Consider the following 26022-nt stretch of genomic DNA (forward strand, 5'->3'; position numbering starts at 1 on the left):
CTTATGGTCCCTTTTCACTGCAAGTCCTGTTTTCAGAATAGAATGTGAAAGAAATGCAGCATAGCTGTTCGTTAGCTTCAGATCAGTGCGAAAAATCCCAGTGCAGCATACGAGGAGAGAAGGGGGATACAGTGAGTTTTTAGGATGATAGTGGAACATGTCACGACTGGGAAGATACAGCTTGTCTAATAAAGCTGCCTGTGGCTTCAGCGTTTGCTTTTTTCAGGTTTACTAGTCTATGGGATTACTGTCCCATCTTCTGTATTATTATCTTGGATTATTCCTCATGTTGCTGGTAGATCTAGATGCCCATGAAACTGAGAGACTGGTAATGCAAACTTTACCCTTTTGTTCCTGCTCTTAGTGCACTCTTGTCCTGGGCTGTGGTACAATTGCTATTAGAGATGTTCATGCTGAATTCCAAGATAGCTCTTTGCTGTGATGCAAGGAGAGTAATTATTACACATTAAGTACTAGGCTCATTTTAGCTTTAAAGCCAGAAATGAAAACAGATATGTGGAAGTAATTCTTAAGTTCCAGTGTAGCAACCCCTTTTTATTTCCCACTATTGTCCCAAAAATAGTCTAATTGCTCACCCTGAAGCCTATTACAGCTTAGCTTTCACTGCCGGACCAAACGTGTGCACTTCCCATCTGAATTTAAAAGCAACAACGTGTAGAATTTGACAGATACAGCAGTAATCTGCATTAATCATAATGGATTCTTTTTGCTCTGTCAGCATATCCTGACAGGTGATTGTCTTTTCGGCTGTTACTGCAATTGTCTTTTCCCCTCCACTTTCCCTCAGTTAATTTGCTCCCTTGGCCTTCTTTGTGTACTTAAATTCTGGTTTTTTTCTAGGTTTTCTTAAGAGCATGACTAATTCCATGAGTTTTAAAAGGATTATCCTATCTCTTTTTTGTTCATTCCACACTCTCATACTCTTAGAAAGTTTTTCAGAAGTGCTGGCTAGGGACCCAACCACAGAAAGGTCACTATGCAAGCTCAGCGCCAAGGGTGTTATTGGATGACATGGCTTCAGATCGGAGCCCAAACATCTCTCGCCATACTTGCTGGATTTTAGTCTTCTCTCTGTGAACCACCCTCACAAATCTCTAGCTTTTGTCTAAGCGTCTGATTAGTAAACCACTGATTTAAGGAAAGAGAGTTCCCTTTTCCAGGGGTAAGGTGATGGGTGTCTTGGCTCATAATGGGGTGGTTTGCTGTGTCTCCTTATGTTGCATTGACTCTATAGCTGATAGACTTAATTTTCTATGATTTCAGTACCTGGCTCACTCCATCCATGTTTTGTTAGCTAGCTGATATTAGCTAAGGTTTATAGGTGGTCTGTAACTGGTTTCAGTTTTAAATAACGTAATTTCTGGGTCAGATTTTTCAGTTCCTGGAATTGGGTGATGTTCTAGTTGTAGCCAACCGTTGGTTGTGGACGTATGACTTGAATTTCTGATGAAGCTACACCTTTTTTTTAATCTATTGAGAAACCAAAGAAGGGAGGAGAGAAAACAGGAACTGAAAACCAGTTCATCAACTACAGCTATTATACAGTAAATGACTGCAAATGACACGGTGGACATTTATGAGCAGATAAATTTGAATTAGACAATCCTAAATGTTTGTGGGAGGAGCTATGGGTATCATCATGCAGTTAGTATATTACCCTAATGAGCAAAGAGATCACACCCCTTAAATGAAAGGAGTTGTCTGAAAAGTTTGAAATATTTGAAATTAGTTATGAATCTTTTATGCAGTTCTGAAAAAGATCAGTTTCTAACGACATACAAATGTTAGGGAAAATAAAAATATAGTACGCATGATAAAAATCTGGCCAGGGTATCTAATACAGCTTATTTGTAGCATTTGGTTTTCAAACTATCCCTTAAAGGAATGGTGAATATTCTTCAAGATATTTCTTGTATGATATTTTGGTCAAAATGAGATGGAAGATACCCTCTTGCAGGCAGTATTATGACAAATGTACATGATAAAAGGGACAGGAGGAGATGGTCAACTAACTTATAAAATCAATGGTAAACCTAAAGAACAAGAATTTGACTGGAAAAACACCATCATGAATGTGATAGCAGCACTGCAGTGTAATAATGCCTCTAGATTGTGTTGCTTTTCCCACCAATGAAGAAGATGGATTTTTTTTTTTATTACCCTTCAAAGGACTATGCCGTGCTTTGCCTAATTTTTCCCATCACATCACTGTTTTGGTAGTTTCCTTTGAGGTGCTGGATTTTTAAGGTCCTGCCCACAATTGGGAAGTTTTCTGTGCTGCTGCAGCTTCTCTGTAACTTTCCTGTCCCAGTTAGTTTTACTGAAGTTTTGCAACTTTCCTGAATTAATAAGAGCTACATTAGAGTCTTCCTGACAGCTCTAGTCTTTAAATGGGGACAGCATTTGATTTTAGAATAGTTTATGCCTAAATATATTCCGCTCTGAAGCATCCAGCTTTATTTCAGATTTAAACCCTCTTGGGTCTTGGAAGTATTGTTTCTTTTATATATAAATATATAAAATCAAGTAATGTCGTAGCCTTTGATATGAGTGTTGTTGAAGGAATCCTGAAGAGATCTTACAAAAACTTATGAAACTGTTGTTCAGTGAAGCCTCGGTTGGGAACAATATTTTTTTTTTCATTTTTCTATTTATTTTGGCAAAACTTTGGTTTGAAAAAGTCAAAGACATCAGTCATTCTCTGAAGCTTGTACATGAATGTGTAGTGTTGATGATAATGCTGTGTTGGTCTTTGACTATACAACGGTCTGGTTCTGTTGTCCCAGTGCAGAGATTAAAAGGACTGGTTATCCAGGCAAGTCATAGTTTGAAAGTAGTTCATTATAGGGTGGTGGTCCTTAGTGAGTTTGAGTATGTAAACTGCTGTGTCTGGCACGTTTCAGGAAAACCTCTTGCAGATGACAGGGATCAAAAGGAGTGAAACCTGTCACCTGCCTTTTTCTTCTGCATCTCTTTGTAAGTAGTGAAAACCGAGGCTCTGCTTGTCTGTTAGTGCATTGCTAAGACCCCCTTTCCTTTGCCCTCTTCCTGGCTTTCTGCAGCTTTGTAGGGAGTAGATTGTATAAAGCGTGCCCCTGGAAAGCAGAGGCCATTAAAAGGTTTAAGACAAATTTGTTTGAAGACAAAGAGGGCATTGAGGAAAAGCGTGGAGAGGGATTGAAGGGCTTTTGCAGTGCAACAGAGCCTTGTCTGTGCGAGACTCAGCCTGCCTCTCGGTTCCAGCAGGCTGCTGAGAAGCAGGCCAAGAAAAGACTCTCCAAGACCCCGTTCCCTTCATCTGAAGTCTGCCATCTGGACAGAGGATGGCTAGAGGGTTCCTGGAACATATAGAAAGGAATCTTGAGGGCTGAAAATAAATGCCAGTGGAGACAGGAAGTGTCTGAGACGCGGAGGGTTGGAGGAGGGGAGCTGCTTAGCATCCCTGCTCTGGAGGTCACAGCCCTGGTGAGGATGAGGCGGATGGGGAGAGCCTCTGTGCCACGCTTGGAGGTGCACAGCTTCCCTCAGAGTGCTGAGCCCCCTCCGTTTACGGCTTTATATATGTGGGGGCATTTTAATTGTTTGTTACAGGGGTTCATCCAAGTGATTTGGGTCTTTTTCCATTGCAGGAAGGGGTGCTGAAATTTGTAGCTCTTGGCATACTAGGGATTTTGAAATAGAAAAGGCTTATAGAAAGATAGAACGGTGCCAGCTGGTCTTAAATCTTGATGCTGCGGTGTTTGAGTTGTCTGAAGCAGTGTGTTCCCTCAGCGTGGCGTTTGGTGGGGAGTGCTGCAGTCGGGTCAGGTGATGCTACGAGGGGGCTATGCTGCCCCAAATGATTTTTCTCCTGTAGTAAAGCCAATGAGGTGGGATATTTTATTCCTGTAGTGTGCTTTAGTAAGTGTTTAAATACTGTAGACCAATATTCTTCCTTTCTGGGTTATGAGGGTGGCATAGGCTGTGTTCTTCTCAGACACCTATCTTTTCTTCCTATAAGAGCCTCTTACGCCTCTAGAATGTTCTTTGCATGACCTGTTTGTTGTGCATTTTTAAGGATAACTAGCCAGCTCATGGTGAGTGTTTTTGCTTTGTGTGCTGTCCTGTAAGTATTAAGTTGAAACAAGGTAAGTTTTAATTTCCTCAAGATATTTCAAAGAAATGTGGTCATGAAGCAGGTCCTTCCTGTTAGTGAGCTTTTCAATGCACGCAGTAAACTACACAAGATTTTGGGGGCATTATCATCTAAGGAGTGCTCTTAGAAGGCCAAAACATTGATTCTAGAGAAAGTTAGACTCAGTGCATAATGAAAATGAGACTATCCTCAAGTGTGTATTGTATATCCCATGTGAAGGTGGTGGTACATCTCTTACTACTGACCTTGGAAGTGGAGTGTGCATTCAGCGGCAGCACTTGCTGGCCCGCTACAACTGAGGGGTAGCAGAAAGTCTTTTCTGGGTAAGAGAGATTTCCAGAGCAATTGTTTTATTAGGTACATGCACTGGTGGCCGCCTTGGTGAGATCACCACAGATTGTTTATGGTTTGAGTGAATCTTAATGGGGTAAGGAGGGCATGATACCTAAGAGGAGAAGGTGCAGGCTTGGAATGAGGGTCATAGCAACAAAATTAAGTCATTCTCAGGTTCCTCATGGTACTTATTCAGTAAATTAGCCTGTCAGCCTGATGTTTTAATACAGTTCCCTGGTAGGACTATGAGGCTAAAAGAGTATATACGTAAACAACAGAAATCTTAGTCTAGGAATTCTAATTTACATGTTGATCAGTAAACTCCAAATTTGAAAACCATATGAGTATTGTAAACTTCTTGTAATGGAAAAAGTAGATCCTTCTACAGCAACATCTTTACTGCTGGAAGGTTTGTCTTGGTTTTGTTTCCCTCTAAATTACTTGATGCACTGTAAACGATGATATATCAGGAAGGACTACAATTCAGAGGCTTTGCATGCAGCTACCATTTGAATCTGTAAGGGGGGAAGTGGAGCTTCTCTGTGCTCAGGTTAAATCTGTCTCCAGCAGCGGGATGTGTTACAGAGTACACCTGCAGTGGTGTGAAGTGAAATACCAGTTTACAGGTTTAAATGCATCTTGCTCATGAGGAAGAAATAAATAGTAGCTAACACAATCTCTGTGCGAGCTCATTACCTTACACGTGGTTGGTTTTGTGTGGGTTGCTTTTTTTTTTTTTAAATAAATCCTTAAATATTTTAGGGTTGAATAGCAGTAAGCTGGATTCTTTGATACGTTCAAGAAGAGTGTGACACGTTCTTTTCTATTGCAAGCCTTATTCCTGAGTGGTGTTAGTCCTTCCATAGAGCAGTAGCTTGCCAGAAAAGGAATTTCAGTAGTTGGTCAATGCTTAAAAGAGCCTTCACTGAAAGGGAGTCTGTTGGTGTTGTAAATGTCAGGATTTTAGGTTGCTGTTGCTTCTGCAGCAGTAACTTCAGAAATTTTGTTAACCTTTCCTGGCTTGTGGTATATGTAATTGGAGCACAGTGTAGTATGACAACATGGAGAGGGCAAATCTTTCTTTAGATAGGCAGAAAGAGTACAGAAGAGACTTAGTATTTATGCCAGGCTTGAAAAGAAGCCTTCTCAAGAATCATGTTGAGTTTTAAGGGCAGTGTTTTTTACCTTTCTGTCAGGAGAAAAAAAATAAGCAAGAGACCTTTTAAAGTTAATCTTTTTACACTGTCTAGAGGCAAGGACAAAATACAGCTTAAAGATTATGGCAGTTGTTTCTAATACGCTTAGGCAAAACTTGCTGCAGTTCCTTTTCCTCTTGGAGCACTTGCTCTGTTATGCTTTGGTGGAGTTGGTGAAATTTATCATAGAGCTTTTGAGGAGCAAGCAGAGTGATGGGACATTAAAATACCTGCAGGTGAAAGGTGGAATGTTATGTAAAAAGATTAATGTAAACACATATGTATGTGCTTTCCTTGTAACACATCATTGCTTTATGCCTGACCCACAGTATGAACTCTCTCTTTGTTGTTACGGAGGCCCTGCAGCTGCTGGTCGGTGGTACACATCAGGGAAGCAACTGGGTTTTGTGTGATTGTGCCAAAATACGTGCGCGGGGAATGGAAGAGAAGGAAAAGATGGCCTTGAACGTAAGCTTGATTCTAATGTGTGTGCGGAAAATCTTGTAGTATGTGGACTTGAAATTATCTCGGTCAGTAAGTTAATAAGAAATGGTGACCTGTATTAACAAATGTGCAAGTGTTGCAGTGACATCCCCTGAATCTGGTCATGAGTATAAAATATCCATCGCTGTTTAGGAGATGGGGGAAACTGGAAGAGGCAGAGACATTACAGGGGTGAGGCAAGGACTCTGGCTCTGGATTTATAGTATTTTGTAGCTGCTTGCATAACTGTTTTTGGCGCTTACAACTTCAGAGATAGAGATAAGGCATCTCACTTGATTATCCAAATTCTTTGGTATATATTGTTACATAAGCACAGTGTATGAGGAAAATGAAATGCTGTAAAAAAAAAAAAAGGCAAAAAAAAAAAGCTGACAACTTGCAACAAAGCTTTAATAAGAGCTGTTATGACTGGTATAGGACCACAGCTGGCTCGTGCCCTGGTTATGATTCATAGAAAATTGAAGAGCCTCTGTTTTTCACCACTTATGAAGAATAAAGCTTTTCGTTACTTCCACTTCAAGTGGGTATGTTTTTAAAGGTTAATAGTGAAAGTACAATAATACCAGTTTCCAGCTTTCACTGCTCTGAGCTGAGCTTTATCTTATTTGATGGCAATGTAGTGAGGTGTTTTGTTTCTAAAGCAAGCAGATAATCCACTGTTGTACTAGGATGTGGAGAGTCTAGTGGTGTATCTCAACAGAATATAATTTTTCATTGAATTAGTTGTCAGAAGGAAAAAATAGAACAGGAGTGATTTTTTTGAATGATGTTCTAGCTGAGTTTTAAAATAAGAAATAGGGTTTCAGCTGTTGGTGTGCAAGTTGATTTGTAAATGTGAGGGGTTAAAGCATGATGCTTGTTTGATGTGCTCAGTATGACCATAAACAGCTGGTCTGGGAATGCAGCAATCTGTTCTGGTGACTCCCTGGGACTGAATTTAATGGGAAATGGAGAGCTCTTCTAACCTTTGCAAAGTTTTATATTTTTCTTAAGAAATTTGTAGTAACTGGACCAAAGAGGTGAGGCTTGCAGGTTGGAGCGAAAGGCAGGTCAAAGGTGATGAAGCCGTGCGTGGTGAAGTTTGCTTTGTACTGTTCTTCACAGGCGCTTTCAGTTGTCAGATGGGCACCTGAAAAACTGAGGGATCCTATGCTGGCGCGGGAGCCTGAAGGGTAGGTGTGAAGTACAGTATAAAGGTTAAATACAATCATAGAGTGGATGTGGGTGCAAAGTACAGGTAGGGAGAAAGCTGGGTAGGTAGGGGAGGGAATGCCAGCTCTGCTGGAGGGAGAATGATTTCCAGTTATTAGAGGTTTCCTTCTTTCATCACCTGGAGCTGAACCCAGCAGTCCTCTTTGCCTGGCTTGCTTGTCTAGGCTAGCAGAGCAAATGCCATTGTAAAAATGCTCACGTATCCTACGGAGGCTGAGTGGTTACAATCTGTACGTGCAACAAGGCTGCTTTAAGGCCTGCAGTCTAGCTGTTGCATTTTGAAACTGGAGTTGCTTGACATTGCATGCCCAAAATTGCTTTAGCATACATCTTCTTGGATATGTACCATGTGGCTAAAATTCGGGGGTGGAGGGGAACACCAGCTTACTTGTTACACTGGTGATATCCCTTAAAAGTTACACTGGTGATATACTTTTTTAAGGTTTTAATTATTGTACCAGAAGCAGTTTTAGGACAACCCGTACTGTGTCTTAGTATTTTTTGGGTTTGCTTCTAAATGTGACAGGTAGAGGTGCTGATTACTCTTTTTACCTGACTGTGAAGATACAGCCAGGCTTTTTTGTGGATCGGTCCTTTAAGGTGGTTTTTTGTTGTTTCTCTAGTGGGGGGGTTTGGTAGGGTTTTTTTTTCCCCTTTCGCCTCCCCCCCAGGGTAAAGAAATAAGATAAGTGAATGTTAACTTATCTCGGTAGATTAGCTTGCTTGCTGTCTCTAAACATCTGACAGAAGATGGTGTCAGCTGGACAAGGGCGTAGTGTGAAAATGGCCCATTACCAGCTACTCAGGCTGCTGGAGAACCTAAGCTCTTACTCAGCAACAGCTGTACTGTTTGACCCTAAGCAATCTAATCCATTTTTGTCCCATTTTACTGTCTAAAATGAGAGAATACTCCACATTGCAGAGACCTAAATGGCTTGGCTAATGTGATAATTGACCTTTGAAAACTGTATGCTAATCAGTATAGGTTTTGCTTGTGTCCTGTTCGGCACTGTAGGCAAGGCTGCTTTTATTACTGTGGCTTAGTAACAGTAAGCAAAATTACATGAACTTGGATAAAAATCCAGCTAAATAAGTAAGTAAATAACAACAATAGTAATAATACATTAGATAAGTAATAGATTTTCCAGAATAGCATGTAAGGAGAATCTCCCTTCACAATTTGCTGTGCAAGCCTTTCTTCTGCCCTCTTTCACCCTTCTGTCGGGAATCTAAAATGATGTTTAGAGAGAGTTTAATGATTGGGTTTTGAAGTCATTCTTCTGAATCACAAATGCAAGCTAGCCACTCTGTGACCGTAAACAGTGTGCTTTATTCATCCAAGACTTAGGTTAAATCCCCAGTGCATAAGCTGAAATTCTATAAAAAAGGTTTGTGTCTAGAAGGAATGGCTCCACGAGTACCCGGCCTCTTGAAAACAAGCTCCCCACCTCTGTGGTGTGCCTGTGTTTCCCCAGCCACAGCGAAGGAAGCTGTGTGTGGAAGTGTACGGGTAAATACAGCTACGCAGGTTAAAATATATGATTGTAGCCTTACTATCCCTTCTAAATCCTGGAAGAAGTAAAGGTGGAATCTATGAAGAAGGGAAGCCTAACACAAGTGCAGCATTGAGTAAACTGGATACGTTGGCTGGAGAGAATTGTAGGGAAGGAATAGGCTATGTGAGATGTACCCTTAGTTGTGCTCAAAGGAAAAAAAAAAAAAGTATTTGCCCATCATACACACATAAGAAGGGGTGTGTGGGGCTAAACTGATGTTGTTTAAAATCTTCGATGAAACTCATGAGCCTTTCAAATGACGGGTGATACCACCTGTAAAACATGATGGTTTTGAGGCAAGTCTAACCTGTCACATGAAGTTTTGTGACTTTGTTAATTTGAAAAACTGACTGCCAAATTAAAGTCGCTTCTCACTTACTCAGTTTTCAGCCAAAAACTGGTCCTCTCATTTAACCTGGATCTGTGCAGCAAGATTAGCCATCCTCTCAATTTGTCCTTATTCTGGGTAAAAGCACAGCAAAGCGATAAAAATTCTGTTGTTAGCTTAGAAATTCTGCTTTTAACATTGAGTTACTCCATCTTTTGCGAGGAAGAAAATGCTTCATTCCCAGAGTAGGTTTATATTGCTTTGTTCTTCCCAATCACCTCTTGGCTGCTGAAGTAGTATGTTGCCATGTTTCTGAAGGCATTTAAGATCCACTTTCTAGGCTAATCACTTTTAGGATGTGAGACTGCATATAGGGATGGGGATGCATTACGTGAGGAGTTAGGGATTGCCTTGGATTGTAGGTTTTCCCACTCCATAAGCTAGATGGACAACTACTCAGTGGAAGTCTTTAAAACCAGAAGTGTGGCGAGGCAGCAGCTGTGCAAAGTTCGGTTGAAATTTAGTGGTGGGCGTACAATTTTTTAAAATCTTTTGACTTGACAATGGTGGCATATAAAGTAAGGATTTAGTAATTAGGATTTGCCTACAATATTGCCTTGGGAACTGAGCTCAATGTTCAACAAAAATCTTTAGAGAAAGTGAGTGTGTGTGCACAGAAGAGAGAACAAAGGGCAGTTATTCAGAACTGAAATTCAGCTTCTGTCATGTAAGAGGTATTTTGAAAGGCACGTGGCCTAAGCGGTGAGGTTTGAATTGAGAGCTGAGGACTTCTGAATTATGTTATTCTTTCATCTGGTGCTTGGCTTTACATGAGTCACTTCAACTCATAAGACCTTAGACCTTTTATCTTCTCAGTTTCTGGCTATCCAAGTGCTTCCCAAAGTGTCATTACTGCCATTCTACACTTTAGGAAATGGAGATACAGAGTGGAAGACATGAGCCAAACTGGTAGGTGTAGCAGGTTCTTCATTCCTGGCCTTAAACTGTTTAAGTGTCAGGAAGTCTAGCATTTATAGCTCCCACCTATCTGATACTGACAGTCCGGCATTCTAGCCTTGCGAGAGTTTTTCTTCATATTCACTCTGTGCCTTAGTTAACATAATGAAAATGCACAGTACAGATGGTGCCCTGTGTGTCTTACCCCTGGTAACGTAGAAAGAAGCAGCACTGAGATTTTGATTCAGTTTCAAAACAGTTTCCTTTACCTGCTGCACTTCATAGCCATTTCCTCCTGGGTTTTTCCACTCTGACTGTAACAATCACGGAGATGACACAGATTGCAGGGATTCAGGGCTTTCTTCCAGAGTGCTGTAAGAATTTCCAAATGTGCTGTATAAATGTTTGTTAGTGTTCTGATGTCCTCAAATAGGATGTCCAGACTCTGGCTGGGGTGAAGTACTCTTGCTTGCCTTTGAAGGATGGATGACTAGGGTTATGCCTGGGATTTGTCTGCAAAAACATTTTTTTGTTGAACATTTAGGGTCTTGCAAAAAGGTGAGCAGCCCCTGAAGTCCAGTTAGGCAAGGCTTTGTTAGGGTCACCTAAAAAGCCAGTGTTCAAGTAATTCATGTTGCTGCCTTTGTGTTTGACACACATGGTATTTTTCACTCTGCATTTAATTTCAGAGAAGCTGTTTTATTATGTGCATCAATTTAGAAGTACAGAATAATCTGCAAAAACAGCATTGTTTTTGTTTTGAGCTAGTCAATTCTCTCTCAGGGTGTATTACATAAAGTGTGTCTGATAAGTGACTCTACAAATGCAGGATGATAACTTTTATGATCAGAATTTATTCTGAAATGTTCAATTCTCCATTTTCCTCTTGTTTTCATACCATTCAGCAACTGATAGGTTAGCTTAAAGCTTCTGATTATATTTGTCTTCCTGTAATATGTGTGTTTGGCTTTACAGGTTTTTGGTTTTTTTTTCTTTGGTGTGCTACCCCCACTGCTCACAAGCTTTGTTTCCCACACGTAATTCCTTTGGTCAAAGCCAGCTATATTCCATGGGTGCAGAAATGTTCATTTGTTAATTTTTACTAGATACTGAATTGCAGAGAGTGGATCAGTATTTCCCTTCCCAAGTAAGCATTTTTGCGCAGATCTTTCAGACCCATCTGAATTAAGAAGTGCAAAAGAACAACTTAGTGGCTGCCAGATTTGTTGTCTTTTACAGGTGTAAATGTTAAACTTCTTAAGTAAATAATTTTATAAAATTTATATTATTTGGCAATAAGAATCTGCATCTGCAGTCTGAACTTGGGGCTCAAGGGAATTTCCTCTAGTGCCAGGGGAGCATTCTAGAGTCCCATCAGTCTGCCTGTGCAGTGGCGAAGATAGTAATGGAAGAGATGAATGACTCTATGAGCATGCTGCCGCGGATGTGTAAGAGCAAGCTCATCATCAAATTTAAAAGGAGATTGAGGGTGAGGGCCTGATACTTCAAATTGGAAATATTTTGATGACTGAGCACATAGCTGTTGTATATTTCATACCTGTTGTACTCACTAACCTACATACAGCGTGCAGTATGTCTTACAAAATTTATACCCTTATTATCCAATTGTATTTCTTGGTACCTCTTGTTTTTAATGATTCATTCTGTATTTGACCAAAATGACAGACCTTTTTTTTTTTTTACTATCTAAAGACTTTTCCTTCCTTTCTATTGTTAAAGGTTCTATGTAATAAAACTCTTACTTTTGGAATGCCAGCTTTCTGTATTGGAATCTGGGTACTGTTTCATGATTAGCAAAACCAATCTAGTTTTAAACTTTTTTTTTAGTAGAAGAATTGCTTGCAGCTTTTAGTACCTTAGCGTGAGACCACTTAGCTAAACTTAAATAAGAGAGAGGCAAGTTGTGCAGTAGAAAACTTTAACTTCTTTTTCTTTCTGCTTGCTTTATAGGCTTCAGGGATTCACACATGCCTGATCATGTGTAGTTAATTTTAGCTAAAGTCTCTTTCTCAGAAATTTCTCTCCTGTTCTCCCTCTGTGGTACTTCCAGACTTCTCCTGGATTGTATCATTAGCTAAATTTTGCAGCAGAGACTTTTATACCGGCTGGGACTGCTCGGGTGGGGCGTTGCGGTAAGTCATGCAGTTGTTTCCTGTTGGTGGACTAAGGGGCAGTGCCTGCTCCGAATTACCTGCCTGCTGCTCTTGCCAAGAACATCAATCTTCTTTTACTATTTATTATGCTACTTTATGAGCCTTCCTTTGAGATGGACAGGGTTGTGGGGGCTGATCTGAATGGGGGTCTTCATGCTCTGCAGCAGTTTGCCAGTTCTATAAATAACTGTTTGTCCACATAGCTGGTCTTAATGCCCATCTGCGTCAAGGAGAGCCACTTTCACCCCTTGCTAAAAAATTATTTTGCCACAGTACTTGTGTTAACCCTGTGTAAGGACCTCTCTTTAACACTGAAACTAATTATTGAATTCTCTCTAGCTGCTTCTGATTTTAAAAACCTAGAAATCATTTAAGGTAAGTTAAAAATAATGCAGTTGAGCACTGTGAAGTCTGACACCAAACTCGCATGACATTAACTCTTTTAGACAGCCCTTCCAAAGAGTGATCTGTCTGTGTTCATTTGCTCCAAACCTACCTCCAGGAAGCTGCCCAAAGTGGGGGATCAAAGTGGGCAGTGTGCCAGAGGTTTGTGTTTCAGACGGTTTGGCACACACTGAAAGCTTGGTCTTTCCTGTACTAAGCCATGGGCAGATGTCCATTAAGGATGATTAGGCAAAATTTATATAAAGGCCTTGTAAAACCTTGTGTGGTTCTCCCCCCTCCCATCTTCTTACTTGAGAAGCTTTGTGTGGGCGTGTATTTTTTTCTAAATTTATAAACCCTGGCTTTTGCCCTTGTCCGGTAGAGACTGCTCACCCACCCTTTTCCGTTTCCAGGCGGATTGCTTTTCTGTTATTTCAGTTCAGTAACTTTCTCCAGTGCTGTCCTGTTTTGCTTGTTATGAAGTGCTTGCAGTAACCCTTTTGGTGCTGCTGTCGTCTTTGCCTTAAATCAGGACTGGCTGTTGTATTAATGTAAAAAAATATAATCTTTTCAAAAGCAAATTAAAGACCTCTCATGTGTTACGGCTTTCTGTTTGTATATAGGGAATGTGGTATGGCTTTCATTTGTATATTGACCGTTGTGGTGTCCCCACACAGGATTTTTTCTTCTTTTCAATATGAAGCCAAAACCCCCACTGAAATGGATTTCTTTACAGCTTTGGCAACAAAATCCCTTCAGCTCTGAAGTTGAGGCAGCACTGTCTTCATGTGCAGAATGAATTAGCAGCATTTGGGGAAAACGTTTATTTCCAGCTATGTCTCAGAGTCAGTTTTCCTGTTCTCCTTTACTTTTTCGTTCCCTATCCAGCAACGATTGATACTGACCTGTAAGCTCTTTGTTTCCCCAATATCAGTGTTTAAATTAAGCCTGAATTAGCAAAGTGGTTAAGTAGAAGTGGACCTGACTGACCTACTATTTAATACCCTGTGTGATGTGCAAACTAATACAAAGTGCTGTAAGTGCATAATCAGACTAGAAAAGTAGACTCAAATTTGTTTCTTGTAACAATTCACTGTTTCATTGATTATCTTGGGAATTAACTTGGCTGGCCCTTAAGTGCAAGTTATGATGCAAGACAGTAGAAAACAAGGTTAAGCATTAGGTTAGTGGGTATTTACCAGGAGAAAAGGGAGCAAATTGTTCTCTTCAGTTGTGGGACAAATGCAAATGGAGCTTTCAAAGGCATTGGAGGGAATGGGTCAAGGATACATGTGTAAAATAATACTAAATGTTGTAGAAGTAACTTCTAACACCTGGAAAAAGCCATGGCTCTGGAAAATAGGGTACATATGGGCACACTGTCTCCCCTCTCTTTCCTGACCAGATGTGGAGGACTGGGGTTGCTAGTGAGTGTTTCTTCTTAGATGTAGAAAGATGTTTCATTCATATGCAAAGCTCCCTGGATGAATAATTAAACTCTGAGTGTACTGTAAGTCTTTCCAAGTAGTAGAGGACTAGCTATTCTCTTCTGTACCCAGCTTTTTACTTAACATGTACATTTCCTTATTAAATGGAGATTATTTTTTTTAATAGTAATTGAAACGGGGATCTTTTAATGCTGTTTTCAAAGCACAGAGTGGCTGGGAGACGGATTAAAATGGTAAATCATCCATACTAATTTCTGTTATCTAAAGAACTGTACTTGAAGCTAACGTCCAGAATAACTGGGCCAAATGGTCTTGTTGAAATTCCCCTCAGAAGCAGAGCAGTAATTGGATGAATGTTTAGCCTGGGAACAAATAATCCATGCTAAAGTTTATGGATTCTGCTTAGGGAAGGGAATAAAAGAGAAGTGGGCTGTAAGAATGCTTTATTTGTCAGAAGGAATCTTAAGGGGACGTAAAGATGTTTTCCCTCCTCCCATGTGTTTTCACCGCAGTAATGATGATTCAGCTTGTGTATGCTCTCTGGAATGTGTATGTGTAGGGAGAGGAGAAAAGGTTTTCTTTAGGTGCAGCTACTTGAAAATAGTGTAGGAGATAATGTGTGTAGCATATTGCCTCATCATTGTTGCCTACTTCAGCAAGTTTGTCTTTATTTTCATGTTGACTAAAAATAAAGGTTTTTTTTTAATCTTTATTAACGAAATACATTTCTCCAGACGACCTCTCTGAAGCAGGAATTCATTGTTTCTGAAGCAGTCGTGTTGGCAAGTAGGCTTTAGCTGTGTTTCTGTGGTAAGTTCTTTTGTCCATGATAGCATTTTGGGATCCCAGCATCAATGTGGCTGGCTCCGGCTCCGATTGGACAGTTTATATTTAGTTGCTGGTTTCCTATAATAGTTTTCAGATGGAGATGTTAAAGAACACATACCCTTGTGCTGCTGTAATCCTTGACAGAGCATGGAGGGGTGAGAAAGAAAAAAAGCATTGGTGTCTTTCAGAGAAGCAGTTTGGAAAAAACAGCAGCTGCTTGCAGCAACATCATGCTGAAACTTATTTTTAAGAGATTAGGTAGCCAGTCAAAACAAAAGGCTCTGAAAATCCATGGGTATATTGCTTAAATTTTGCATCCAGAAGGGAGCTTAAAAAAAGCTGTGGGAAGGTCTGCTTTTTTTGTTAATTACAAAAATTGTGATTCTTCAGCTTCCAACAGTAGTCAATTGCTATTAAGTAATAGTCATCAGACACCACCTCCCAATAGCTCTTGTTTCATATTGCTGGCACACTTCCAAGGCAAATTAGTGGACACCCCGTAACTGCAGTGTCATATATGCTTTAATTAAACTGTCAGGTGCATCTTTTCAGTGGGGCATGATTTATTTCACTTAAAACTGAAGACATGCCAGATTTACTCTGAGCCTGGGTTTAAGACCACCTCTCCAGAAATCTTGGCTTCTAAGAAGAAAACTTGAATTCAAGTGTTTGTTCGATTCTGGGGTTGCAGAGCATTTAGAAGTGATCTTTACATAGCAGTGATTTATTAGCTTTAACTATTTTTTCTTCTCCAAGTTATTAACCAAATGAATCATCCTGGGTTTCTTTGATAAGCTTCCAAGAATGTGTTTTTGCTTTATGCAGGACTGGTAGGTAGCTGCCCGCAGGGACCTCACTTCTAGCTCTTTGGTGGCCGTAGTGACTCTGCACTCCCTCCTGGGGACAGCGGGGCCTGACCAGAGCAATTGGAAGAATCGGACCCTGGTGCCAGCCAGGCGTGTTGGTGGGATCTTTGCAAAGTTGATGGTTGAGAAGAACACATGGTATAATTCTTCCCCATGATGTGTGTGATAAAAGCAGAGTGCTGCTACCACTGTGGTGGTATTGTATTGGACCTGTGTGCAGCCCTGGCCAGTATAACTAACTTTGAGGAAAGGGAAAGCATGCTGTAATCTGGTTTGGGTTGAGCTGGTTTGCCTCATGTGGTTACACTGCACAATTTCTGTTCTTTCTTCTGGCTAGCAGTGGGAGCAAACCATAGAAAGCTAGGGATGAGAGACACCTGGAGAGGTCACCTAGTCAGCTCTGGAGCAAGATCATTGCAAAGGCCTACAATAATGGAGACTTTGTAATCTATTTCTATACTTAAAAGAAAAAAACCCACACACCACCAATGACAAAAAAAAAAACCAACCCCAAAAAACCCCTCTACCAAAAAAAATCTAATATTAACATGGTTTGTTTCTTGCTTAGCTCAAGTCCCTTTGTGATGGATAGAGCAGGAAGAACATTTTGTTTCCTTTCTCTTTACAGCAGTGTTCTGCATTCTTGGAAGGTGTTCCCTTGTTTTGCTCTCTGCTTTCTCATCTGTGAGATTAATAATATTCTTGGTGCTCTCTGGGTGCTCTCTCCAGCTAATTATGCGTTTGTCCTCAACTAGGGTGCTGGGGGATGGGCACGATACTCCAGTTTAGGCCCGATAGATGCTGGGAATTGCTTTCTGTCTTGCAGACGCAGCATATTTGTACAGGTCAGTCTTGCTGCCTTTTATCAACAGTACGACATAGTTGATTTCTTCAGCCTGTAGTTCATTGTAACCCTTTTTTTCTCTCAATATTTGTGATCTAATCAGTCCCTATACAAGTATGCCTGACTACACCTAACTGTGTAATGTTGGGCACCTAGAAAGAAATCAAGCAGGTTTTTTTTTTTTTTTTTTAGGCTGTTTTTCTGTAACTTAAATTTTCAGATGACAAATTTGAAAGAACAACGCGAAGATGGGTTAAAGATAAAAATTCAGCTTAACAAACATTGTCATTTGACAGTGTGAGATTTGGGCCATTAAAATACAGAATAATGTTGTACTCGGGCCAGAGTACTGTGGGACCCTACCCATTGCTTTCTTCTGTGTAGGTAGTGAATATTGAATGTTTCTATTTGGCTAGTGTGCAGTTTTCCCATTATGCTAGAGCAGTTTCACCTAGGCCACAAGTGACAGTCCTTTCAACATTCATTGTTAAAAATGTTTTTCACGTGATTTATTACTTGAGTCAGTGCCGATTTGCACACAGACAGTAAATGATCAGCAATTATCTGGTGTAATTTTTGCTTTGCATGGTAGATTCACTCCTCTGGTCCAGATGTTCAACAGTGCAGCTGTTTAGTTCACAGCTCTCGGGGAAGGGTAGGGTGAACAGAAAAGGAAGGAAAACAGCCGCATCGGAGACAGTGCGATGGTGTGATTTATGCAGGGCAGCCTGCCCGAGACTGGGCTGCTAGAGGATATTTTTCTCTGCTGCATTTGAGCGTGACTTCACATCTGCCTGTCTTTTAACTTTCAAGAAGGAAGATGAACCTTCTAACCACTAATTGCGTGTCCCTTTCCGCATGTGTAGTTTCCAACTTGATATTAGGGGGAGAAAAACCACGGAAAAGTCTGAATGTTTGTTATTTAGGGCATCTTGTTTAGCTGCTTTGTGCTCTGACGGTAGTGCTGGATACTTGAGCGATAGTTGCAGCGGGCTCGTGAGAAGAGAGGAATAGATCCGAAGCTGCTTTCAGCCTGGGAAGCAGCAGCTCACCAGTAAAACACAGCTTTCTAACAGCATTTATTCTTGCGCACTCAGGGAGCGGTGAAGGTGTTTTGTAAAAACCGCTTCTCCATGAATTTTTGCTGCTTTTCCGTGGTGGGCTCCGAGATATTGTCGGAGGTGTGGTGGGGAGATTTTACACCTCGAGACTCTTGCTTGGCTGCAGGCAGTTTCCTCTGGGCTTCCTGCTAAGTGGCTCTGGTGGCGGTTTCACATTGTTCCTCTCTGATGACTCAGAGAAACAGGAAAGAGATCCCCTGGTGAACAAAAAGCGCAACCACCAAACAGGTGCCTGTATTCTGGTCTAGCAGAGGACAAACCACCTCATTCTGGATTTTTTCCTAAGATTCTTATCTGCAAGTATGAGACTCAAGAGGAATGGTTCATACACGCTGAATGGGTAAGAAAGAGCCTGCATCCTCTTTTGAATCTTCATCGTTAAAACCACATGAAAACGGAAGCCTTTGGTTTTCTTCCTAGTGATGGGGTATGTGAAATAATGACCAAGTCTTTTGTCTGAAAGAGCAGAGGATCACAGCATGTAAAATATGCAGCTTATTTAGCTTGCTTTTTACTGATTTTTTTTTTTATTAGATTTACTTCTAAAGCATGTGCATTTGGTGGGGACAAGTTAAGAGTTGTCTGTGTGTTGAAGTAAGGTGGATCTGTTCAGTAAAACCACCAAAGCATTAGGAACGGTGTGATTCCCGAAGAGATGGCTGTGGTCATTATTTTAAGCATTTGCCAGCAAGCAGGCTGGCTTTTGATATGAGCAAGAGCTGCAATCATTAAATGTGATGCTCCCTGAGAGGAATACAAATTACTTTAAATTTATTCAGTCTAAGTAGTTTCAAGTGCCTAAAACCACTCTGAGTTACTGTACTGATTTATTTTCCCCCCCTCTGTCCCTAAATCCTCTCAGTAACAGAGAATATACCATTACTGGAAAGAAGATAACCAACTAGATATTCCTTGTTTAAGGAATCTTTTTGTAATAATTGAAAATAGACAATTTTCAGGTGAAAGTATTTTTTTAATAATTGCATTTAATTTTTACTAAGGCAGATTATCGCATGCCTTCATACGATGTGTAAGGTTTGTTTCTCAGCACAGCATACCTGACTGAAGAAGACCTGTACATCCGTGGTGTCGTGTCAACTGTTCATTAGTACCTGGCAGGTGACTTGACAAATGAAGAAAGTTGTTAGCCTTGGAGTGTCGTTCTGCTTTGCTGCTGCTACTTTTAACCTTCTGTAATGAGTAAGCATTGTGATAGTGCTTCACGGTGCGGTCGGCTTAGTGCTGCGTTCCTGCAAAGCCCAGATGTATTTCGGAGTACAGGTGTGCAGACCAGCCCAACACTGCCCAGTTGCTTGAAACTCACGGTCCGCTGTGCGCTCGGATGGCAGATGGCAGCACAAGCAGATCAGACAGGAGAAACTTCGGCAGTGTTGTTCAGCTGGTCTGCACTGCTTTTTGCCTGCCCTGGCTTGCACAATGCCACGTAGAAGGGTCCTTTGCATGGATGCTAACATCTTCCTGGCTTATCCTTAACTATTTAAATAACTGTAATAAAAATGCCATTATCTGACTGCTTACAAAATCAAACATAATTGAAAGTTACTATCTTAGAGTATTTGGTTTTAAGCTGTAAGATGAGTTTGTCACTCGACGGGATTTAGTTTGTACCAGATAGAGGTTAAGAGTATATTAGCATTAACTTGTTTTTTTTGCAGAGGTTTCTTAACCCTTCGAGAGATTGTTTTAATTTAGAGAGCCCATTGATGTTGAAATGTAAAATGTAATAGATACTGCTTATGCTAAAGGAATCGTTTAGGTTTTAGTTATGGGAAGCACAATCTTTAATTGATTTGAGGTTTATTAAAAATGAATACATGGTATAGAACTTCAGGGAAATAAGTTGTGCAAGATCACCCTGTGCATCTGTTCTGCCTTGTTCTAACTTGCAAGATGCTGCATAATCATTTTAAGGAATTTCACTTGTTGTGGCCCAGTGCATACCTGGCATGACATTTTACGGCAAGCATTTAACTGGAAGTGTTGTATTACAGTGATTAAAACCAGCGGCACCCAATTGCTTGCATGAAGAAGAAGCTTCAACTGTGAGTTTGTGGGAGACTCCAATATTATCTGATTCTAACATGCTGATGTGCTTCGCTCTATTAAACAACAGATGCCGAGGAGTGAATTTATCTAATTAAAGAAATTCCTTTTATGTTTATCTCTTGCCTAGATGGTTTAATAATGCAAGGCAATGGAAAAAGAGCTTCAAGTATGTTTTCCTGTTTAGCCTAAACTTTTGGCATGTCAGCAGAAAGGCTTGTTTTGATCTTTAGGGATTTTTGTTTGGGACAGCGTGTTCCACTTGCCAGGTGGAGCGGCTCCCTGTTGCGCAGGTCACTTCAGGAGAGGGGAGCTCGTTGGGGTGGAATGTTGTAGGGCAAAGACAAATGCTGCTGCGGCAGGTACCTGCACATGACAGGGCCATAGCCACCATGGGATTACTCTTCACAGCCTAGTGCATGAAAACTGTGTGCTTCTCTGATTAAAGGAAAAAAGGGCGGGGGGGACCTGGGTGGTTTGTACAGCCAAACGTGAGTACCTCAAACTCATCAGCATGTTCAGAGATGGAATTGCAGAGTATGGTGGTAAAGTTTCTGAGTATACTCCCAATCAGACAAGGTGGTGTTATGCTAAATGTTTAATAGTATTAAAGCTTAGTTGTTGTGCATCAAGAGCAACAGCAGGGAACTCTTTACGTCAAAGGTCACTTTGTTTGCACCTTCCTTCTGTATTGAATCTTATTTTGTGCACTGGAGCTACTGAACTTGCAGTAAGTTCACTTTAGGGGGTGTAACTTAAGTGTTCATGAGGGAGAACAAGAACTCTGTTTGAACCCTCAATTTTTGAAATGAAAGTGTAACTTCTCCTTAGGTACTGTATCCAGATGTTCTTAAAAAGTAAATAAACCATGCCTACCTCATTATGTTCTCACAGATTGATTTTATCAAGCTCTAGATGGTGTTTTTGTTGCAGGTGATGCTGATATCTTGGATGAGGCAACCAAAAAGGGTGATTGGAGAAGCCCAGTCTCTAGGATACAGGGGTTACGTGAAGACTCTTACATCTTTTGCATAAAGATGCTCACTTTTCCTTTTAATAGTTCTGTCTCTGGTTTCATAAGGTACTCCCCGAAACTGCAGGTATTTGGTCCAGAAAAGCTTGATTCTTGCTTTTCATTTTGCTTGTCAACAAGGAACTGTAGCAAGAGTCATCACAATAATTGGTTTTTTTGTTGTGTATGATCTGGTCAGGCTCTGACTACACTTGGAAACTCATAAAGGGGAAGACTGCAAGGGGAGCTAAGATACTGGAAAACATTTTCAAACCCAATACCGGTAAGAAGCTCCCCCTGCTTGGACTTTTGCCTGTTCTGTTGTGCCACAGCTACACTATGTAAGAACTGTACACATATAAACTGGGAGCAACTGAAATCCAAAAGTTCACTTGGAAACTGTGATTTATAGGTTTTCTTTGAGTGGGTCTTCCTGGATGTGGGCATGTTTGTTCTTGCTTTCTGAAGCGGGTAATGATTACACGTTAGCGGAGACGGGTATTTGGTGCTGAGATTCATCGGAGGACACTGAGTTAGGAGACCTCCCTTAACTTGCTGAGCCTGAGGTAGAAATCTTGCCAGCATCTCTTTGACAACATTAAGTCAGCTTTGCTGTTATATGCTAACCTGCAGTGTGCTGATTATATGTCCTTGCATTGCAGAGTTTCTTTTTAGCAATGATCTGTTTCGAAGGTCATCTTAACTTGGGGGAGATCCCTTTATTCAGTTGGTGCTTTGTTTATTGATGGTGAAAAATGCACTGGCACTGCAATAATTTTAGCATCACTTTTTTTTTCTTCTTTGCAAATGCTTTTTTTTTTTTTTTTTTTTTTGTCTTCCCATGTCCCTTTAGTATTTGGAATTACTGTTAGTATAAGTCTTTGCATACTGGTAAGGTGTCAGATAACAAATACTGTTTATTACACATCTATTTCCTCTTTTTCTCCTGATGACTTAAGTTCAAGGAAGGGTGTAAATCCAAGCGTGCATTTCGCAAGATGTGACCTCAAACACACCCAAAACAAATACGCAGCTTGAACTTTGGTGGTGTGGTCTAAGCTTCCTGTGCCTTTTAGAATCATAGTATACAGGCTTACAGACTCCTGTAACCTCTGTAGTAGCGCAAACGGACCCGTGCCCATGCTGTTTTGCCTTCACGATGGCCATGCCCACTGTAGGAAAGCTTTGCTGCAGTGTTAAGTAGATTGTGCAGTTATAGAGCTGAAGAGCTCCTTTGGACAGCTGGCAACTTGCTGACCTTGCTTCAGATACCATAGGATATACTGATAAACAGTCTGCTAGGTAAAACTGCACCCAAATTGGGATTTCGGATGGCCCTGGTCAGTGAGCCCGTATGGTGCCTCATCATTCTCTTCTGCTTAGCACTGCAGTTTTGACAAGGCCATGCAGTGTGTGCTTGGTCTACAATATTTTCTAAATCAGTGCATGTTTAGAAACTCAACAACTGTCTTGAAGATCACTGTTTAAAACTAAGCAATGGTCTCTGCAACTCCTGCATAGTGGCCGTCCCAAACGCAGGGGGATGGAAACTGAACAGCATCAACAAGAGCTTATTTGTTGAAACAAATATGTAGCACAAAGTAAAATGTTTAAATGTTAATCAAATCAGTTTTACCTTCTCATCATTACTGTGTGTGATTCTGCACTGCTTAACAGTTGCTGTGGCATGTTTTCCTGGGACGCTAAGGGCCACCGGAGCGTGGCTGCGTCACGTGTGCAGAAGTCTGGCAGGGGTGAGAGCTTTGAGCATGCAGGGTTTGCAGCTCGCTGCTCGGGGCACTTGCTCAAATTTTGAAAAGTTTGTGTTAAGCTTGTGTTGTTGGTGTTCCAGCTGAGAATTCAAGCAGTTTGACATCTCCCTTCCCAGTGCTGCCCTGGGCCCTTCTGAAAATGCTCTTTGAGTTCTGCTCTGCATGGAGACTTTTTTTTCCTGCATTCATTTCAGGACTATGTGTACATGAAAGTGATTATATATAATCAAAGGCAGAAGTAACCGATCCCTTGAAACAAATTCAAGTTGGACAGGGACAAAATACTTAAGAATATCTTAAAGATTAATGGACGTTCAGCTGACTGATAAAATATTGCTGGCCCCAAGATCTGTTTCCTCTGCTCCAAGTCGCTGCTTTAAACTAATGACTGGATCTTGAGCCAAGCACTGAAATTGAAAAATAAATTATTTTTCTTTTGTGTTTCCGTCTTCTGCTGACGCAAAGCAAGCCAAGGAGAAAAAGTAGTGTCTTATGTTTGTTTTGCCCAAAAAAGCAGAAATCGGAAAGAGCATAATAAGCTGCTTCAGAAGGCTTTTTTTTTTTATTCAGTATCGTTGCAACTACAGGAAAAATAGCATTAAACAGCTCATGAAAGCCCATTGAAATAGCTCCTCTGGCAGACATAAGTACTGCGAACACCCAAATATCTTATCTGAGGAGAAGCAGCTGCTTGAACTGCTTTACAGTCCTCCCAAATCACCACAGTTTGTCATGAAAAAAGGGAAAATCTAAGGGTAGCAGTACAGACTGTTATCCTTGGAAAGCACAGCCCAGATTTATCAGATTAAGGCCAAAAATATAGATTATCCACTTCAGTTTTTGTTGGATTGGGAATCCATTTTTTGCAGAGTCTTCTTTAGAATGCTTTATGGTGTCAAAAAACGTAAGCTGAGTGCCGGGCCAGCGCTGCTGAGCGAACTCTGCCTGACTCCAGGTGATCCTGGCGCTTGCTCAGCTGCCGCCGGCTGTGCTCAGGTGTGGCTTGGTTATGGGTTTGCTCCTCTGCCTGCTGAAGCTGACTGGTTTCCTTTCAGTCCGCTTCAGCCAGTGTGAGGTGGCTCCTCGAGTGTCATTACAATGCCCCTTGTTTTGTAAGGGGAGGGCTACTGCAGTGTGTGGATGTAGACCGCAATCTGGGGACCTTCTGCCTGCTCCGAGGACAGCCCAAACGTGGCAACGTTGTCACGCACAAGCAGCACAGGTTTCCTATATGAAAGACTTCCCCACAGATCTCCCACACCGCTCCCCTGCATCCCGTATTTACCCTCGCATTACTGCCTGGTGACACAGCCAACGATGGGGACAGGATTTCAGCCCAGCACCTCTTCCCGCACGCGGCAAGCGGGGGGACCAGGAGGGGCTGCTGGCTGTTCCTGACGGCTGCTGCGTCCCTGCGCCTCGGCGGGTCCCTGGCACGGGTTGTGGACCCCTTTTCCCTGCTGCTGGCGGAATGCTGCGAGGGTATGGAGCCATCCAAAGCTGCAGGAGAGAGGTGGTGAATGCTGGAAAGCAGCAGCAGGGCTGATGGTGGTCTCGCTGTCACCGTCTGGTGATAACTTGCCACTTGCAGCAATCCCACCGCATTTTGGTGTTAGTTATGTATCCTGGGCAGTCCTGCTACTGTCCATCTTACGTGAGAAAGTGACAGTATGGTTGCCAAGTAGAGGGAAATGGAAGTACGGTGCAAAATACTGAACAACTTCCAGAACTGTAATTCTGAATCTTTTGAGTTAATCTTCACTTTCAAGAATGGAGTTACTTTTATAGCGGCTGTGGGCATTGTTTTTGTAACTGTTGTCCTCTGTTCAGCCCGACTGTTCTGGTGGCACTGGTCCTGCAACACAAGATTTATGATCTCAAATGTGTTTTCTCTGGGATTTTTTTTTCTTGCATATGCGAGCATTCAAAAGGAGTTTACGCATTTTTATATTCATTAATGATGTATGCATAAAGGTTTAAACTGTAAGCCTTATATGGGGAAAGTATTATGAACATAACACTTCTAAACAGACGATTTCATTAGAACTTGCAGTGTGAGTCATTGTTGTTATATTAATAGAGCCGTTCCCAAATATGGATTTGGAACTGGGCCGCCCTCATGGTGAATGCTGCAGAAGACTTGCAGAAAACAAGAATTTACATTAAATATAATCTCTTTTTGGGTGGGTGGGGGTAACCTCTTGATCAGCTAGTTCTTCAGATCAGTGCAGCATGTAGTGTAGAATAATTTTGTAGTACTGTACTACTTTATGCCAGATGTTATTTTAGCTGGAAAAATCTGTATTGTCTTTTTATGTGAAAAAGTGGTTAAGAAACAAAAATCTCCAGCTGTGACATAGAAGGATGCTCATTTCAATGCGTACTCTTAAAGCTAGCCTGATCAGTTTATTGCCAAAGGGTAGGAGATTTTTAAATCAAAGAATAACCTATAGGAATATATGCTCATTCTCATAGCTTGTGCAGCTAACAGTAACTCTTTACAAATATTTTATTAGTCTCTGCCAGAAGCAAAGATTTAATTCAGAACTCCAGAACGTGCTGCTGCAGGTCTTGTGTGTGTGTGTGTATTCTTCTCTCCCTCTTCCCCCCCCCCTCCCCCATAGTGTATATACTTACTGGAAATATCTTACCTCTTGATCTAAAACAATGTTGTGCTACACATTCAAGAAAACTGTTGTCCTTGCTCTTACACAGAATCTCAGGCAGTGATAAATGCTCATATTGGGATTTGAGTATTACAAAGATGTTGTTCCAATAACAACCTGGGGCCAGAACAGGGAACAACAAAACACTTCAGGCACTTCACTTTTTTTTTTTTTTTTTTTTTTTGGCACCTTCTATGCCACCTCCCTCCATCCAAGTGCTTTGTGGAATATGTAGTGTAGTCAGGGCTTACTTTATAATGAAGCTAGTATATATGCAGGGTAAGCAGTGCCCACTAAAAGTAGCCATATAATTTATCTGTTGTATGCCAGAACTATTAACATCTCAGTTTATAGCTCATTAATAATAATTAGGGGCAGTAAACGAACTGTAAACTTTTATACTGGTTACTGTGAATTACAGAATCGGTAGCTTGACGTGCAATGGACAGATTATTTCTGTTTCTTCCTGCTAAGATACTCTGAGGATTAGAGATTTTTAATGGGATATTCCTGTAAAAGCATAATGAACAAATGTATTAAATATAGCCATTTTAAAAGCTTTTTTTCAGTGAATTCAAGCTTTCTGTTAGAATAGAATGGG

The 26022-nt window shown here is 41.0% G+C and overlaps 1 protein-coding gene across 6 annotated transcripts in view; it reads left to right on the forward strand.

The window, feature by feature from the left end:
• Positions 1-26022, forward strand: part of MOB2 (MOB kinase activator 2) — a 116438-nt gene that overhangs the window by 38956 nt on the left and 51460 nt on the right. The window contains exon 1 of one of the 6 annotated variants that reach the window (XM_055813816.1): positions 7324-7361. The exons of 3 other annotated variants lie outside the window; for them this stretch is intronic. In XM_055813816.1, the coding sequence (XP_055669791.1) occupies positions 7339-7361 (23 nt within the window). In that variant the 5' untranslated portion in view covers positions 7324-7338. Of the gene's footprint in view, positions 1-7323; positions 7362-18137; positions 18248-18314; positions 18335-26022 lie in introns of those variants that run through there. 2 more of the 6 variants (XM_055813814.1, XM_055813819.1) reach the window with 2 other exon arrangements.

This window comes from Falco peregrinus, chromosome 9 (assembly GCF_023634155.1).
Source record: "Falco peregrinus isolate bFalPer1 chromosome 9, bFalPer1.pri, whole genome shotgun sequence".
Classification (NCBI taxonomy): Eukaryota; Metazoa; Chordata; class Aves; order Falconiformes; family Falconidae; genus Falco; species Falco peregrinus.